Here is a 20,770-nt window from a genome sequence, read left to right on the forward strand (position 1 = left end):
TAGACTGGTCAAACCATCACCACTAACCTTAACCCTCCACAATACAAACTAGACTGGTAAAACCCTCACCACTAACCGTAACCCTCCACTATAGAAACTAGACTGGTTAAACCCTCACTACTAACCTTAACCCTCCACAATACAAACTAGACTGGTAAAACCCTCACCACTAACCTTAACCCTCCACTATAGAAACTAGACTGGTTAAACCCTCACCACTAATCTTAACCCTCCACTATAGAAACTAGACTGGTAAGACCCTCACCACTAACCTTAACCCTCCACTATACAAACTAGACTGGTAAGACCCTCACCACTAACCTTAACCCTCCACTAAAAAACTAGACTGGTAAGACCCTCACCACTAACCTTAACCCTCCACTATACAAACTAGACTGGTAAGACCCTCACCACTAACCGTAACCCTCCACTATAGAAACTAGACTGGTAAAACCCTCACCAATAACCTTAACCCTCCACAATACAAACTAGACTGGTAAAACCCTCACCACTAACCGTAACCCTCCACTATAGAAACTAGACTGGTTAAACCCTCACTACTAACCTTAACCCTCCACAATACAAACTAGACTGGTAAAACACTCACCACTAACCTTAACCCTCCACTATAGAAACTAGACTGGTTAAACCCTCACCACTAATCTTAACCCTCCACTATAGAAACTAGACTGGTAAGACCCTCACCACTAACCTTAACCCTCCACTATACAAACTAGACTGGTAAGACCCTCACCACTAACCTTAACCCTCCACTAAAAAAACTAGACTGGTAAGACCCTCACCACTAACCTTAACCCTCCACTATACAAACTAGACTGGTAAGACCCTCACCACTAACCGTAACCCTCCACAATACAAACTAGACTGGTAAGACCCTCACAACTAACCTTAACCCTCCACAAAAAAACTAGACTGGTAAGACCCTCACCACTAACCTTAACCCTCCACTAAAAAAAATAGACTGGTAAGACCCTCACCACTAACCTTAACCCTCCACTATACAAACTAGACTGGTAAGACCCTCACCACTAACCGTAACCCTCCACAATACAAACTAGACTGGTAAGACCCTCACAACTAACCTAAACCCTCCACTAAAAAACTAGACTGGAAAGACCCTCACCACTAACCTTAACCCTCCACTAAAATAACTAGACTGGTAAGACCCTCACCACTAACCTTAACCCTCCACTATACAAACTAGACTGGTAAAACCCTCACCACTAACCTTAACCCTCCACTATAGAAACTAGACTGGTAAAACCCTCACCACTAACCTTAACCCTCCACTATACAAACTAGACTGGTAAGACCCTCACCACTAACCTTAACCCTCCACAATACAAACTAGACTGGTAAAACCCTCACCACTAACCTTAACCCTCCACTTTAGAAACTAGACTGGTAAGACCCTCACCACTAACCTTAACCCTCCACAATACAAACTAGACTGGTAAGACCCTCACAACTAACCTTAACCCTCCACAAAAAAAGCTAGACTGGTAAGACCCTCACCACTAACCTTAACCCTCCACTAAAAAAAATAGACTGGTAAGACCCTCACCACTAACCTTAACCCTCCACTAAAATAACTAGACTGGTAAGACCCTCACCACTAACCTTAACCCTCCACTATACAAACTAGACTGGTAAAACCCTCACCACTAACCTTAACCCTCCACTATAGAAACTAGACTGGTAAAACCCTCACCACTAACCTTAACCCTCCACTATACAAACTAGACTGGTAAGACCCTCACCACTAACCTTAACCCTCCACAATACAAACTAGACTGGTAAAACCCTCACCACTAACCTTAACCCTCCACTATAGAAACTAGACTGGTAAGACCCTCACCACTAACCTTAACCCTCCACAAAAAAAAAATTGACTGGTAAGACCCTCACCACTAACCTTAACCCTCCACTATACAAACTAGACTGGTAAGACCCTCACCACTAACCGTAACCCTCCACAATACAAACTAGACTGGTAAGACACTCACAACTAACCTTAACCCTCCACTAAAAAACTAGACTGGTAAGACCCTCACCACTAACCTTAACCCTCCACTAAAATAACTAGACTAGTAAGACCCTCACCACTAACCTTAACCCTCCACTATACAAACTAGACTGGTAAAACCCTCACCACTAACCTTAACCCTCCACTATAGAAACTAGACTGGTAAAACCCTCACCACTAACCTTAACCCTCCACTATACAAACTAGACTGGTAAGACCCTCACCACTAACCTTAACCCTCCACAATACAAACTAGACTGGTAAAACCCTCACCACTAACCTTAACCCTCCACAATACAAACTAGACTGGTTAAACCCTCACCACTAATCTTAACCCTCCACTATAGAAACTAGACTGGTAAGACCCTCACCACTAACCTTAACCCTCCACAATAAAAACTAGACTGGTAAGACCCTCACCACTAACCGTAACCCTCCACAATACAAACTAGACTGGTAAGACCCTCACAACTAACCTTAACCCTCCACAAAAAAACTAGACTGGTAAGACCCTCACCACTAACCTTAACCCTCCACTATACAAACTAGACTGGTAAAACCCTCACCACTAACCTTAACCCTCCGCTATAGAAACTAGACTGGTAAAACCCTCACCACTAACCTTAACCCTCCACTATACAAACTAGACTGGTAAGACCCTCACCACTAACCTTAACCCTCCACAATACAAACTAGACTGGAAAAACCCTCACCACTAACCTTAACCCTCCACTATAGAAACTAGACTGGTTAAACCCTCACCACTAATCTTAACCCTCCACTATAGAAACTAGACTGGTAAGACCCTCACCACTAACCTTAACCCTCCACAATAAAAACTAGACTGGTAAGACCCTCACCACTAACCGTAACCCTCCACAATACAAACTAGACTGGTAAGACCCTCACAACTAACCTTAACCCTCCACAAAAAAAGCTAGACTGGTAAGACCCTCACCACTAACCTTAACCCTCCACTAAAAAAAATAGACTGGTAAGACCCTCACCACTAACCTTAACCCTCCACTAAAATAACTAGACTGGTAAGACCCTCACCACTAACCTTAACCCTCCACTATACAAACTAGACTGGTAAAACCCTCACCACTAACCTTAACCCTCCACTATACAAACTAGACTGGTAAAACCCTCACCACTAACCTTAACCCTCCACTAAAAAAACTAGACTGGTAAGACCCTCACCACTAACCTTAACCCTCCACTATACAAACTAGACTGGCAAGACCCTCACCACTAACCGTAACCCTCCACAATACAAACTAGACTGGTAAGACCCTCACAACTAACCTTAACCCTCCACAAAAAAACTAGACTGGTAAGACCCTCACCACTAACCTTAACCCTCCACTAAAAAAAAATTGACTGGTAAGACCCTCACCACTAACCTTAACCCTCCACTATACAAACTAGACTGGTAAGACCCTCACCACTAACCGTAACCCTCCACAATACATACTAGACTGGTAAGACCCTCACAACTAACCTTAACCCTCCACTAAAAAACTAGACTGGTAAGACCCTCACCACTAACCTTAACCCTCCACTAAAATAACTAGACTGGTAAGACCCTCACCACTAACCTTAACCCTCCACTATACAAACTAGACTGGTAAAACCCTCACCACTAACCTTAACCCTCCACTATACAAACTAGACTGGTAAAACCCTCACCACTAACCTTAACCCTCCACTATACAAACTAGACTGGTAAGACCCTCACCACTAACCTTAACCCTCCACAATACAAACTAGACTGGTAAAACCCTCACCACTAACCTTAACCCTCCACTATAGAAACTAGACTGGTTAAACCCTCACCACTAATCTTAACCCTCCACTATAGAAACTAGACTGGTAAGACCCTCACCACTAACCTTAACCCTCCACAATAAAAACTAGACTGGTAAGACCCTCACCACTAACCGTAACCCTCCACAATACAAACTAGACTGGTAAGACCCTCACAACTAACCTTAACCCTCCACAAAAAAACTAGACTGGTAAGACCCTCACCACTAACCTTAACCCTCCACTAAAAAAAATAGACTGGTAAGACCCTCACAACTAACCTTAACCCTCCACTAAAAAACTAGACTGGTAAGACCCTCACCACTAACCTTAACCCTCCACTAAAATAACTAGACTGGTAAGACCCTCACCACTAACCTTAATCCTCCACTATACAAACTAGACTGGTAAAACCCTCACCACTAACCTTAACCCTCCACTATAGAAACTAGACTGGTAAAACCCTCACCACTAACCTTAACCCTCCACTATACAAACTAGACTGGTAAGACCCTCACCACTAACCTTAACCCTCCACAATACAAACGAGACTGGTAAAACCCTCACCACTAACCTTAACCCTCCACTATAGAAACTAGACTGGTTAAACCCTCACCACTAATCTTAACCCTCCACTATAGAAACTAGACTGGTAAGACCCTCACCACTAACCTTAACCCTCCACAATACAAACTAGACTGGTAAGACCCTCACCACTAACCGTAACCCTCCACAATACAAACTAGACTGGTAAGACCCTCACAACTAACCTTAACCCTCCACAAAAAAAGCTAGACTGGTAAGACCCTCACCACTAACCTTAACCCTCCACTAAAAAAAATAGACTGGTAAGACCCTCACCACTAACCTTAACCCTCCACTAAAATAACTAGACTGGTAAGACCCTCACCACTAACCTTAACCCTCCACTATACAAACTAGACTGGTAAAACCCTCACCACTAACCTTAACCCTCCACTATAGAAACTAGACTGGTAAAACCCTCACCACTAACCTTAACCCTCCACTATACAAACTAGACTGGTAAGACCCTCACCACTAACCTTAACCCTCCACAATACAAACTAGACTGGTAAAACCCTCACCACTAACCTTAACCCTCCACTATAGAAACTAGACTGGTAAGACCCTCACCACTAACCTTAACCCTCCACTAAAAAAACTAGACTGGTAAGACCCTCACCACTAACCTTAACCCTCCACTATACAAACTAGACTGGCAAGACCCTCACCACTAACCGTAACCCTCCACAATACAAACTAGACTGGTAAGACCCTCACAACTAACCTTAACCCTCCACAAAAAAACTAGACTGGTAAGACCCTCACCACTAACCTTAACCCTCCACTAAAAAAAAATTGACTGGTAAGACCCTCACCACTAACCTTAACCCTCCACTATACAAACTAGACTGGTAAGACCCTCACCACTAACCGTAACCCTCCACAATACATACTAGACTGGTAAGACCCTCACAACTAACCTTAACCCTCCACTAAAAAACTAGACTGGTAAGACCCTCACCACTAACCTTAACCCTCCACTAAAATAACTAGACTGGTAAGACCCTCACCACTAACCTTAACCCTCCACTATACAAACTAGACTGGTAAAACCCTCACCACTAACCTTAACCCTCCACTATACAAACTAGACTGGTAAAACCCTCACCACTAACCTTAACCCTCCACTATACAAACTAGACTGGTAAGACCCTCACCACTAACCTTAACCCTCCACAATACAAACTTGACTGGTAAAACCCTCACCACTAACCTTAACCCTCCACTATAGAAACTAGACTGGTTAAACCCTCACCACTAATCTTAACCCTCCACTATAGAAACTAGACTGGTAAGACCCTCACCACTAACCTTAACCCTCCACAATAAAAACTAGACTGGTAAGACCCTCACCACTAACCGTAACCCTCCACAATACAAACTAGACTGGTAAGACCCTCACAACTAACCTTAACCCTCCACAAAAAAACTAGACTGGTAAGACCCTCACCACTAACCTTAACCCTCCACTAAAAAAAATAGACTGGTAAGACCCTCACAACTAACCTTAACCCTCCACTAAAAAACTAGACTGGTAAGACCCTCACCACTAACCTTAACCCTCCACTAAAATAACTAGACTGGTAAGACCCTCACCACTAACCTTAATCCTCCACTATACAAACTAGACTGGTAAAACCCTCACCACTAACCTTAACCCTCCACTATAGAAACTAGACTGGTAAAACCCTCACCACTAACCTTAACCCTCCACTATACAAACTAGACTGGTAAGACCCTCACCACTAACCTTAACCCTCCACAATACAAACTAGACTGGTAAAACCCTCACCACTAACCTTAACCCTCCACTATAGAAACTAGACTGGTTAAACCCTCACCACTAATCTTAACCCTCCACTATAGAAACTAGACTGGTAAGACCCTCACCACTAACCTTAACCCTCCACAATACAAACTAGACTGGTAAGACCCTCACCACTAACCGTAACCCTCCACAATACAAACTAGACTGGTAAGACCCTCACAACTAACCTTAACCCTCCACAAAAATCTAGACTGGTAAGACCCTCACCACTAACCTTAACCCTCCACTAAAAAAAATAGACTGCTAAGACCCTCACCACTAACCTTAACCCTCCACTATAGAAACTAGACTGGTAAGACCCTCACCACTAACCTTAACCCTCCACTATACAAACTAGACTGGTAAAACCCTCACCACTAACCTTAACACTCCACTATACAAACTAGACTGGTAAGACCCTCACCACTAACCTTAACCCTCCACTATACAAACTAGACTGGTAAAACCCTCACCACTAACCGTAACCCTCCACCATAGAAACTATACTGGTTAAACCCTCACCACCAACCCTTACACTCCACTATATTAACTAGACTGGATAAACCGTATCCACTAACCCTAACTCTCCACTATCAACACTAGACTGTAAAACACTAAACCCTAAAGCTCCACTATAAAACTAGACTGGTAAAACCCTCACCCTTACCATCCAATATAAATACTAGACTGGTAAATCACTAACCATTAACCTTAACCATTAACCTTTATATTAACCTTTATAAAATGGACTGGTAAAACCCTAACCACTAACCCTTACGCTCCACTATAAAAACTAGACTGGTAAACCACTAACCACTAACCATAAACCACAACTTTAAAAACTAGACTGGTAAAACCCTAACCCCTAACCCTAACCCTAACCACTAACCCTTACCCTCCACTATAAAAACTAGACTGGTAAAACCCAAACCACTAACCCTAAACCCTAACCACTAACCCTTACCCTCCACTATAAAATCTAGACTGGTAAAAACCCTAACCCTAACCCTCCACTATAAAACTAGACAGGTAAAACCCTAACCCCTAACCCCTAACCCTCCACTATAAAATCTAGACTGGTAAAACCCTAACCCCTAACCCTAACCCTCTGCTATAAAACTAGACTGGTAAAACCCTAACCCCTAACCCTAACCCTCTGCTATAAAACTAGACTGGTAAAACCCTAACCCCTAACCCCTAACCCTCCACTATACAAACTAGACTGGTTAAACCCTCACCACCAACCCTTACACTCCACTATATTAACTAGACTGGATAAACTGTATCCACTAACCCTAACTCTCCACTATCAAAACTAGACTATAAAACACTAAACCCTAAAGCTCCACTATAAAACTAGACTGGTAAAACCCTCACCCTTACCATCCAATATAAATACTAGACTGGTAAATCACTAACCATTAACCTTAACCATTAACCTTTATATTAACCTTTATAAAATGGACTGGTAAAACCCTAACCACTAACCCTTACGCTCCACTATAAAAACTAGACTGGTAAACCACTAACCACTAACCATAAACCACAACTTTAAAAACTAGACTGGTAAAACCCTAACCCCTAACCCTAACCACTAACCCTTACCCTCCACTATAAAAACTAGACTGGTAAAACCCAAACCACTAACCCTAAACCCTAACCACTAACCCTTACCCTCCACTATAAAATCTAGACTGGTAAAAACCCTAACCCTAACCCTCCACTATAAAACTAGACAGGTAAAACCCTAACCCCTAACCCCTAATCCTCCACTATAAAATCTAGACTGGTAAAACCCTAACCCCTAACCCTAACCCTCTGCTATAAAACTAGACTGGTAAAACCCTAACCCCTAACCCTAACCCTCTGCTATAAAACTAGACTGGTAAAACCCTAACCCCTAACCCCTAACCCTCCGCTATAAAACTAGACAGGTAAAACCTTACAAACTAATCCTTACTCTCCACAATACAAACTGGACTGAAAAAAAACGTATCCACTAACTCTAACCCTCCACTATCAAAACTAGACTGGTAAAACCCTAAACCTCAACTATAAATACTAGACGGGTAAAATCCTACCCACTAAACCTTACCCTCTACTAAAAAAACTAGACTATCACGTTTGTCGTATGATGAAGGAGACCAAGGCGCAGTGTGTGAATCGTTCTACATTTTTATTTAACTGTGAAACTATGCAAGACATACAAATAAACTAATAAACAAAACAACAAACCGTGACGAAGAGGTGCAACATACACTAGCTCAAAATATTCTCCCACAATCCCTAGTGGGAAAAACAACAACTTAAATATGATCCCCAATTAGAGACAACGATGATCAGCTGCCTCTAATTGGAGATCATCCCCCCCAAAAAACATAGAAATACAGAAACTAGAACCACACAACATAGAAAATGTAAACTAGACAAAACCCCCTGTCACGCCCTGACCTACTCTACCATAGAAAATAAAAGCGTTCTATGGTCAGGATGTGACATAGACTGGTAACCACTAACCCTTACCCTGCACTCTAAAAACAACACAGGTAAAACCCTAACCTTAATCTTCCACTATGAAAAATGGATTGGTAAAACCCTAACGACAAAACCTTAACCTCCACTATAAAAACTAGACTGTCAAGTCCCCTAACCCCTATCCCTAACCCTCCAATGTAAAAAACTAGACTTGTAGAACCCTCACCTCTAACCCTTACTCTCCACTATAAAAACTAGACTGGTAGAACCCTCACCCTCCACTATAAAAACTAGACTGGTAGAACCCTAACCCCAAACCGTAAATATTTACTGTAAAAACTAGACTGGTAAAACCCTTACAGCTAACCATTACCATCCACTATAAAAACTAGACTGGTAAAACCCTCACAGCTAACCATTACTCTCCACTATAAAAACTAGACTGGTAGAACCCTCACAGCTAACCATTACCATCCACTATAAAAACTAGACTGGTAAAACCCTCACAGCTAACCATTACCATCCACTATAAAAACTAGACTGGTAAAAACCTAAGTGATGGATGGTCTTATTGTCCTGTAGACTATTCACTAAACACATTAACAACAGTATAAATGAATCACTGTAAATTAACAGAAACATAGGCACATGCATACAAACACACAATAACATACGCACTATACACACACGCACACATTGATGTTGTGTAGTAGATACGTGTTACTAGAGCAGGGACCTGAGGGCACACACTTAATATGTTGTGAAATCTGTTATGAATGCATTGTAATGTTTTAAAAAATGTATAACTGCCTTAATTTTGCTGGACCTCAGGAAGAGTAGCTGCTGCCTTGGCAGGAACTAATGGGGATCCATAATAAACCCCAGGAAGAGTAGCTGCTGCCTTGGCAGGAACTAATGGGGATCCTTAATAAACCCCAGGAAGAGTAGCTGCTGCCTTGGCAGGAACTAATGGGGATCCATAATAAACCCCAGGAAGAATAGCTGCTGCCTTGGCAGGAACTAATGGATACCATAATAAACCCCAGGAAGAGTAGCTGCTGCCTTAGCTAATGGGAATCCATAATAAACCCCAGGAAGAGTAGCTGCAGCCTTGGCAGGAACTAATGGATACCATAATAAACCCCAGGAAGAGTAGTTGCTGCCTTGGCAGTAACTAATGGGGATCCATAATAATCCCCTGGAAGAGTAGTTGCTGCCTTAGCTAATGGGGATCCATAATAATTACAAATACAAATACATGGAAACAACATTAGACAAACTCCTAACATATCTTGTTTTAATGACAATGTATGAGTCAATGTCACTGTAATGGCATATACTATATTTTGTTAATTCCTCTGGCTTGACACAGGTAGAGTGGAATCTTTGTTCACACCGTTCGGAAACCCTGGCTCAGTTCTGGACCTTTTTATAGTTACATCAGAGTGGAAATACAGTAGAACTATTCATTTCTTTATATCATCCTGAGTCAGTATTTCCCATCGCAGCTTTCTGAGAACCTGACCAGTTAAATGGCTTTATAGTGGATCTTATAGCTAGTTAACCTGATTAGAGGCTCCCAGATAGAAACAAGGGGAGGTATTTGTAGATTATTCCCAATTAGCTTACTACAATGGTCAGTAACTATTTTGACTAGGGAGGCTAATATCCATCTAAAGCATGTGTATTGTCTGTTATTTCTGCTCTCATCATGACGTTTAACTCAATGGATTAATATTCTGCAACAGGATTCCAAACAACCCTCAACCTGGTCCCCACGAGCAGCTGATGCGATCCAGATGTGAGAAGCAACACTTCTCTGCATTCCTGCATCGAGATTAGAAAACCTCAATTAGCTTACTAATGCATTGCAGGACTTGGTGGGATATCGTTGTGTTGAACAATAACACGTAAACTACTGCAGGACTTGTGGGATATACAGAAAGCTCCAAAAGTATTGGGACTGTGACACATGTTTTGTTGTTTGTTTTTGCTCTGTACTCCAGCACTTTGGATTTGAAATGATACAATGACTATGAGTTTAAACTCCAGACTATCAGCTTTAATTTTAGGGCATTTTCATCCACATCGGTTGAACTGCTTCGAAAATACAGCACTTTTTGTACATAGCCCCCCTCCCCCCCCCCCCCTTAGGGGACCGAAAGTGTTGGGACAAAATCACTTACTGTATGTGTATTACAGAGGAGGCTGGTGGGAGTAGCTATAGGAGGAGGAGATCATTGTAATGGCTGGAATGGCATTAATGGTACAGAGTCAAACATGTGGTTTCCATATGTTTGTGTTATATACCATTCCATTAAATTCCATTCCAGCCATTACAATGAGCCCCTTCTCCTATAGCTCCTCCCACCAGCCTCCTCCTGTATTAAAGTAGTCAAATGTAGTATTTGGTCCCATATTCATAGCACGCAATGACTACATCAAGCTCATGACTCTACAAACGTGTTGGATGCATTTTTTTTTTTTTTTTTTTTTTTTTTATATCATACCCTCAAGACATGCTAACCTCTCACCATTACAATAACAGGGGAGGTTAGCATTTTATATCATACCCCCAAGACATGCTAACCTCTCACCATTACAATAACAGGGGAGGTTAGCATTTATATCATACCCCCAAGACATGCTAACCTCTCACCATTACAATAACAGAGGAGGTTAGCATTTTATATCATACCCCCAAGACATGTTAATCTCTCACCATTACAGTAAAAGGGGAGGTATAAATTTGGGGGGGTATGATATTCATGCTTCTAACTTTCTCACACATCATTATTTAAGATTCATCCAGGACTATCCATAATCATGGTAGCATCTACATTACTTAATGAAACACAACCAAAACAAACAGCAAATGCATCCAACAAGTTAGTAGAGTCACAAGCTTGATGTAGTCATTGTGTGCTAGGAATAACAACTAAGCTACTGCAGGACCTGTGGGATAAAGTTGTGTTGACCAATAATAACCAAACTACTGCAGGATGTTGTGTTGAAGTAGGCTATAATACATAGTTGGTCATCTATGATAGAAAACATTGATTATGTTGCAGTAATGTTGTTGTTGTTTACTGGATCGTCATGACGTAGCCTACCTTTCATGGTGTTGTAGAGAGCTGCTCTGCTACTAATCTAGCCTGGAATGTGAAGTTACATCCACTGGATCGCTAGAGTATCGGCCTGAAGATTAGGAAGAGGTGATAGTCCTGCTGACACCTGGATAGCGGCTCTGCTCTCCCTGTGGTCTGCTACAATAGGTGACGAAAGTCCTTATAGTTCCATATCAAACCCCCGCCACGGGGAATCACTCTTTCATCCACATACGGAACTTAATAATAGAAACAACCTTGAAGGGAACAGGCAATACAGATGAAAGGTTGCAGCTTGTATACTGCTCTTGTCTTCTCTTCTGTTCTCTGCTTTTAGTATCGGGTATGAACAGCTCGGTGGTGAAGTCTCTCTGTCCGGCGCACGGCTCAGTGGGGAAGTCTCTCTGTCTGGCGCACGGCTAGGTGGGGAAGTCTCTCTGTCTAACGCACGGCTAGGTGGGGAAGTCTCTCTAACGCACGGCTAGGTGGGGAAGTCTCTCTAACGCACGGCTAGGTGGGGAAGTCTCTCTAACGCACGGCTCAGTGGGGAAGTCTCTCTGTCTGGTGCACGGCTCGGTGGGGAAGTCTCTCTGTCTAACGCACGGCTAGGTGGGGAAGTCTCTCTCTCTAACGCACGGCTAGGTGGGGAAGTCTCTCTGTCTAACGCACGGCTCGGTGGGGAAGTCTCTTTGTCTAACGCACGGCTAGGTGGGGAAGTCTCTCTGTCTAACGCACGGCTAGGTGGGGAAGTCTCTCTAACGCACGGCTAGGTGGGGAAGTCTCTCTAACGCACGGCTAGGTGGGGAAGTCTCTCTCTCTAACGCACGGCTAGGTGGGGAAGTCTCTCTGTCTAACGCACGGCTTGGTGGGGAAGTCTCTCTGTCTAACGCATGGCTCGGTGGGGAAGTCTCTCTGTCTAACGCACGGCTAGGTGGGGAAGTCTCTCTCTCTAATGCACGGCTCGGTGGGGAAGTCTCTCTAACGCACGGCTCGGTGGGGAAGTCTCTCTCTCTAACGCACGGCTCGGTGGGGAAGTCTCTCTGTCTAACGCACGGCTAGGTGGGGAAGTCTCTCTAACGCATGGCTCGGTGGGGAAGTCTCTCTGTCTAACGCACGGCTCGGTGGGGAAGTCTCTCTGTCTAACGCACGGCTAGGTGGGGAAGTCTCTCTCTCTAACGCACGGCTCGGTGGGGAAGTCTCTCTAACGCACGGCTTGGTGGGGAAGTCTCTCTGTCTAACGCACGGCTCGGTGGGGAAGTCTCTCTAACGCACGGCTCGGTGGGGAAGTCTCTCTCTCTAACGCACGGCTCGGTGAGGAAGTCTCTCTAATGCACGGCTCGGTGGGAAAGTCTCTTTCTCTAGAGAATGCTACCAAAAAAGTAAAAAAATAGAAGGAAGAGAAGCGCCGCGCCTGCAGGGTTTCTGAAATACCATCTGCCCCCCCCCCTTCACTACCTAACACAAACACAGGAATGCACACAATCACCCGCACACACGCTCGCACACTCACACACGCTCGCACACTTGCACACACACCCGCACTCACGCACATGCACACAATCACACACTCACTCACACACAGACTCACACACACACTCACATAGATGTCAGATATGAAATTAGTCACCTAGAGTGGTTAGGTTTGGGGTTTGGGTTGGGGGTTAAGGGCTAGTAGGGGTTAGGGTTGGGGGTTAGGGTTGGGGGTTAAGGGCTAGTAGAGGTTAGGGTTAGGTTTGGGGTTAGGGTTAGGTTTGGGGGTTAAGGGCTTGTAGAGGTTAGGGTTAGGTTTGGGGATCAAGGGTTATGTTTTGGGGTTAGGGATTATGTTAGTTAAGTTATCAATTACCCGTATTCTATGTTCTGAACTAACCTAATCAAATACTAATCAAATCAAATCAAATGTATTTATATAGCCCTTCTTACATCAGCTGATATCTCAAAGTGCTGTACAGAAACCCAGCCTAAAACCCCAAACAGCAAGCAATGCAGGTGTAGAAGCACGGTGGCTAGGAAAAACTCCCTAGAAAGGCCAAAACCTAGGAAGAAACCTAGAGAGGAACCAGGCTCTGAGGGGTGGTAGAAGGGCTGCATTGGAACTAGGATTGTTACCTGTTCAATTCAACATGTAGTAGTTCTAATCTATTCTCTTTAGGTTTAGGGTTACAGAATAGTGACTGTGGCTTTTATATGGATCTTCAAACATTGTCCCAAACTAACTCACTGTTTTTGCCAACTCAAGTATATTTGTTTCCAACATCTGTTGTGGCTCTGCCAACAGTGAGATCTATCTCCATCCCAAGAGCTGACGGCTTCCCAAAATAACCAATTACTCAACTACAACTGCTTTGAGTTACATCTCTGACAGTATCTACATGTTTCTGTTTCTCTCATCAACAGTGTTCCTCTCATTCTCCTGGTGCTTTGTTATGTTTACAACCGTGTTTGTTTGTTGCTGACTTTTAACCCAATACCTTGACCTCATTTAAAAAAAACATTGTGACCAACTTTATTTCATTTTCAATTTTTTGAGGGGGCAGTTACAGGTACAAGAAAATAATTTTAAAAATAGTTCCAAAGATAACCTCAACCCATTTCCCCCCTCAGTCCTCATCCCCCTGCCTGCATTCTCCCTCCCCACCTGGAAACCAACCCACACACCTCCCAACCCTTCCTATCCCGCCCAGCAACCAAGGTTGACTGACCACCCATCCATCCTCCAAGTCTCCCCCTCTACCAGCCCTTCCCTTTGGGCCTGAAAGTCTCCCCCTCTACCAGCCCTTCCCCCTCCTTCCCTGTGGGCCTGAAAGTCTCCCCCTCTACCAGCCCTTCCCTTTGGGCCTGAAAGTCTCCCCCCAGTACCAGACCTTCCTGTGGGCCTAAAAGTCTCCCCCAGTACCAGCCCTTCCCTGTGAGCCTGAAAGTCTCCCCCAGTACCAGCCCTTCCCTGTGAGCCTGAAAGTCTCCCCCAGTACCAGCCCTTCCCAGTGAGCCTGAAAGTCTCCCCCAGTACCAGCCCTTCCCAGTGAGCCTGAAAGTCTCCCCCCGTACCAGCCCTTCCCTTTGGGCCTGAAAGTCTCCCCCCGTACCAGCCCTTCCCTTTGGGCCTGAAAGTCTCCCCCTCTACCAGCCCTTCCCTTTGGGCCTGAAAGTCTCCCCCCGTACCAGCCCTTCCCTTTGGGCCTGAAAGTCTCCCCCTCTACCAGCCCTTCCCTTTGGGCCTGAAAGTCTCCCCCCAGTACCAGCCCATCCCTGTGGGCCTGAAAGTCTCCCCCCAGTACCAGCCCTTCCTTTTGGGCCTGAAAGTCTCCCCCCGTACCAGCCCTTCCCTTTGGGCCTGAAAGTCTCCCCCTCTACCAGCCCTTCCCTTTGGGCCTGAAAGTCTCCCCCAGTACCAGCCCTTCCCAGTGGGCCTGAATGTCTCCTCCATACCACCCCTTCCCCCTCCTTCCCTGTGGGCCTGAAAGTCTACCCCGTAACCCCCCCCTTCCCTGTGGTCCTGAAAGTCTAGCCCGTAACCCCCCCCCTTCCCCCCCCTACCTTCCCTGTGGTCCTGAAAACAAAGAAAGTACCACAGTCTAAATAGTCTAACTATACTGTACAAAAATAGAAATGCAACATGCAACAATTTTAACGATTTTAGTGAGTTACAGTTCAAATAAGGACATCAGTCAATTGAAATAGATTAGGCCCTAATCTATGGATTTCACATGACTGGGCAGGAACGCATAGGCCGACTCACTGCAGAGCCAGGCCCAGCCAATCAGTGTCACGGTCGTCGTATGAAGGAGACCAAGGCGCAGCGTGCGTATCGTTCCACATCTTTATTTCTATGTGAAACTATGCAAGACATACAATAAACTATAAACAAAAACAACAAACCGTGATGAAGAGGTGCAACATGCATAAACTCAAAATAATCTCCAACAAACACTAGTGGGAAAAACAACAACTTAAATATGAACCCCAATTAGAGACAACGATGACCAGCTGCCTCTAATTGGGAATCATACAAAAACCCCAACCTAGAAAAAAGAACCTAGAACACAACAGAACATTTTAACTAGACAAAACCCCAAAATATAAAAAAGAACCTAGAACATAACAGAACATTTAAACTAGACAAAACCCCAGCATAGAAAAAAGAACCTAGAACACAACAGAAAATTTAAACTAGACAAAAACCAACATAGAAAAAAGAAACTAGAACCAAACATAGAAATAAATAAACTACACAAAACCCCCCAGTCACGCCCTGACCTACTCTACCATAGAAAAATACGAGCTCTCTATGGTCAGGACGTGACAATCAGATTGCATTTTTCCCCACAAAAGCGCTGTGTTGAAGACAGAAATACTCAGTTTCATCAGCAGTCCGGGTGCCTGGTCTCAGACGATCCCGCAGGTAAAGAAGCCAGATATGGAGGGGTTGACGTGGTTACACATAGTCTGTGGTTGTCAGGCCAGTTGGACGTACTGCCAAATTCTCTAAAACAACAGCTCTGGTGGACATTCCTGCAGTCAGCAGGCCAATTGCACACTCCCTCAACTTGAGAAATCTGTGGCATTGTGTTTTTAAAGTGGCCTTTAATTGTCCCCAGCACAAGGTGCACCTGTGTAATGATCATGCTGTTTAATCAGCTTCTTTATATGCCACACATGTTAGGTGGATGGATTATCTTGGCAAAGGAGAAATGCTCACTAACAGAGATGTAAACAAATTTGTGCACAAAATTAGAGAGACATAAGCCTTTTGTGCGAATGGAACATTTATGGGATCTTATATTTCAACTCATGAAACATTGGACCAACACTTTACATGTTGCGTTTATATTTTTGTTCAGTATATACAGTGCCTTCGGAAAGTATTCAGACCACTTGACTTTTTCTGAATTTTGTTAAGGTACAGTCTTATGCTAAAATGTATTAAATTGTATTCTTTCCTCATCAATCCACACAAAATACCCCATAATTTTTTGCAAATGTATTTAAAAAAGAAACTGAAATATGACATTTACATAAGTATTCAGACCCTTTACTTAGTACTTTGTTGAAGCACCTTTGGCAGCAATTGCAGCCTCGAGTCTTCTTGGATATGACTCTACAAGCTTGGCACACCTGTATTTGGGGAGTTTCTCCCATTCTTCTCTGCAGATTCTCTCAAGCTCTGTCAGGTTGGATGGTGAGCAATGCTGCACAGCTATTTTCAGGTCTTTCCAGAGATGTTCGATTGGGTTCAAGTCCGGGCTCTGGCTGGGCAACTCAAGGACATTCAGAGACTTGTCCCAAAGCCACTCATGCATTGTCTTGGCTGTGTGCTTAGGGTCGTTGTTCTATTGGAAAGTGAACTTTTTCTCATGGTCTGAGAGTCTTTAGGTGCCTTTTGGCAACTCCAAGTGGGCTTTCATGTGCCTTTTACTGAGGAGTGGCTTCCGTCTGGCCATTCTACCACCAGCTCTACGGACAATTCCTTCCACCTCATGGTTTGGTTTTTGCTATGACATGCAATGTCAACTCTGAGACCTTATATAGACAAGTGTGTGCTTTTCCAAATCATGTCCAATCAATTGAATTTAACTCAGGTGGACTCCAATCAAGTTGTAGAAACATCTCAAGGATGATCAATCGCTACATATTCGTCGCCAGACACACTGGCTCCAGGTCATCTATAAGTCTATGCTAGGTAAAGCTCCGCCTTATCTCAGCTCACTGGTCACAATAACAACACCCACCGTAGCACGCGCTCCAGCAGGTATATCTCACTGGTCATCCCCAAAGCCAACACCTCCTTACAGTTCTCTGCTGCCAGTGACTGGAACGAATTGCAAAAAATTGCTGAAGCTCTAGATTCATATTTCCCTCACTAACTTTAAACATCAGCTATCTGAGCAGCTAACCGATCGCTGCAGCTGTACATAGTCCATCTGTAAATAGCCCACCCAATCTACCTACCTCATCCCCACATTGTTTTTATTTACTTTTCTGCTCTTTTGCACACTAGTATCTCTACTTGCATACCATCATCTGATCATTTATCACTCCAGTGTTAATATGCTAAATTGTGAATAACTTCGCTACTATGGCCTATTTATTGCCTACCTCCTCACACCATTTTCACACACTGTATATAGACTCTTTTTTTCTATTGTGTTATTGACTGTACACTTTTTTAATCCATGTGTAACTCTGTGTTGTTGTTTGTGTATCACTGCTTTGCTTTATTACATTTACATTTAAGTCATTTAGCAGACGCTCTTATCCAGAGCGACTTACAAATTGGTGCATTCACCTTATAATATCCAGTGGAACAACCACTTTACAATAGTGCATCTAAATCTTTTAAGGGGGGGGGTTAGAAGGATTACTTTATCCTATCCTAGGTATTCCTTAAAGAGGTGGGGTTTCAGGTGTCTCCGGAAGGTGGTGATTGACTCCGCTGTCCTGGCGTCGTGAGGGAGCTTGTTCCACCATTGGGGTGCCAGAGCAGCGAACAGTTTTGACTGGGCTGAGCGGGAACTGTGCTTCCTCAGAGGTAGGGAGGCGAGCAGGCCAGAGGTGGATGAACGCAGTGCCCTTGTTTGAGTGTAGGGCCTGATCAGAGCCTGAAGGTACGGAGATGCCGTTCCCCTCACAGCTCCGTAGGCAAGCACCATGGTCTTGTAGCGGATACGAGCTTCGACTGGAAGCCAGTGGAGAGAGCGGAGGAGCGGGGTGACGTGAGAGAACTTGGGAAGGTTGAACACCAGACGGGCTGCGGCGTTCTGGATGAGTTGGAGGGGTTTAATGGCACAGGCAGGGAGCCCAGCCAACAACGAGTTGCAGTAATCCAGACGGGAGATGGCCAGGTCGCAGTTGTAAATGAGAACTTGTTCTCAACTAGCTTACCTGGTTAAATTAAGGTGAAATAAATTTTCAAAAAATGGAAACAGAATGTATTTTCGAGTCTCATAGCAAAGAGTCTGAATACTTAGGTAAATAAGGGGTTTCTGTTTTTTATTTTTAATAAATGTGGAAAAATATCTAAAAACCTGTTTTCTCTTTGTCATTATGGGATATTGTGTGTACAGTTGTAGTCGGAAGTTGACATACACTTAGGTTGGAGTCATTAAAACTAATTTTTCAACCACTCCACAAATAGCTTGTTAACAAATTATAGTTTTGGCAAGTCGGTTAGGACATCTACTTTGAGCATGACACAAGTATTTTTTCCAACAATTGTTAACAGACAGATTATTTCACTTAATCACAATTCCAGTGGGTCAGAAGTTTACATACACTAAGTTGACTGTGCCATCAAACAGCTTGAAAAATTCCAGAAAATTATGTCATGGCTTTAGAAGCTTCTGATAGGCTAATTGACATAATTTGAGTCAATTGGAAGTGTACGAGGCCTACCTTCAAGGCCTACCTTCAAACTCAGTGCCTCTTTGCTTGACATCATGGGAAAATCAAATGAAATCAGCCAAGACCTGAGAAAACCAGTCTGGTTCATCCTTGGGAGCAATTTCCAAACGCCTGAAGGTACCACGTTCATCTGTACAAACAATAGTACGCAAGTATAAACACCATGGGACCACGCAGCCGTCACAACGCTCAGGAAGGAGACGCGTTCTGTCTCCTAGAGATGAATGTACTTTGGTTGTGAAAAGTGCAAATCAATCCTAGAACAACAGCAAAGGACCTTGTGAAGATGCTGGAGGAAACAGGTACAAAAGTATGTATATCCGCAGTAAAACGAGTCCTATATCAACATAACCTGAAAGGCCGCTCAGCAAAGAAGCCACTGCTCCAAAACCGCCATTAAAAAAGCCAGACTACGGTTTGCAACTGCACATGGGGACAAAGATCGTACTTTTTGGAGAAATGTCCTCTGGTCTGATGAAACAAAAATAGAACTGTTTGGCCATAAGGACCATCATTATGTTTGGAGGAAAAAGGGGGAGACTTGCAAGCCGAAGAACATGATCCCAACCGTAAAGCACGAGGGTGGCAGCATGTTGTGGGGGTGCTTTGCTGCTGGAGGGACTGGACAATTATTTGGATATATTGAAGCAACATCTCAAGACATCAGTCAGGAAGTTAAAGCTTGGTCGCAAATGGGTCTTCCAAATGGAAAATGACCCCAAGCATACTTCCAAAGTTGTGGCAAAATGGCTTAAGGACAACAAAGTAAAGGTATTGGAGTGGCCATCACAAAGCCCTGACCTCCATCCTATAGAAAATTTGTGGGCAGAACTAAAAAAGTGTGTACGAGCAAGGAGGCCTACAAACCTGACTCAGTTACCCCAGCTCTGTCAAGGGGAATGGGCCAAAATTCACCCAACTTATTGTGGGAAGCTCATGGAAGGCTACCCAAAATGTTTGACCCAAGTTAAACAATTTAAAGGCAATGCTATCAAATACGAATTGAGTGTATGTAAACTTCTGACCCACTGGGAATGTGATGAAAGAAATACAATCTCAAATAAATCATTCTCTCTACTATTATTCTGACATTTCACATTCTTAAACTAAAGTGGTGATCCTAATTGACCAAAGACAGGGGATTTTTACTAGGATTAAATGTCAGGAATTTAAGTATTAAAATCCTCCTTTAGTAATACAATTGTAGGCAGAAGTAGTACAGAGTACAGTATATAATAGCTCTCCCCAGGTTCTGCAAAATGTCAAAGACATCCTGTAATAGATACTGGAGCTCACACCTCCTGCATTGGATCTACAGGACAACACCTCGGTCTGGGGCTCACACCTCCTGCATCGGATCTACAGGCCAACACCTTGCTCTAGGGCTCACACCTCCTGCATCGGATCTACAGGTCAACACCTCGCTCTAGGGCTCAAACCTCCTGCATCGGATCTACAGGCCAACACCTCGGTCTGGGGCTCGCACCTCCTGCATCGGATATACAGGACAACACCTCGGTCTGGGGCTCACATCTAAGT

General features: G+C 43.8%; 1 protein-coding gene across 2 annotated transcripts in view; it reads right to left on the bottom strand.

Moving 5' to 3' along the window:
- Positions 1-12,957, bottom strand: part of colec12 (collectin sub-family member 12) — a 130,439-nt gene extending 117,482 nt beyond the window's left edge. Inside the window, exon 1 of one of the 2 annotated variants that reach the window (XM_045694577.2) lies at positions 11,837-12,957. In XM_045694577.2, coding sequence (XP_045550533.2) covers positions 11,837-11,843 — 7 coding nt within the window. In that variant the 5' untranslated portion in view covers positions 11,844-12,957. The remainder of the gene's footprint in view (positions 1-11,836) is intronic. The other variant, XM_045694579.2, reaches the window with a different exon arrangement.
- Between the last annotated feature and the right edge of the window lie 7,813 nt (positions 12,958-20,770).

The sequence above is a fragment of the Salmo salar genome, chromosome 14, assembly GCF_965601325.2.
Source record: "Salmo salar chromosome 14, fSalSal1, whole genome shotgun sequence".
Lineage (NCBI taxonomy): Eukaryota > Metazoa > Chordata > Actinopteri > Salmoniformes > Salmonidae > Salmo > Salmo salar.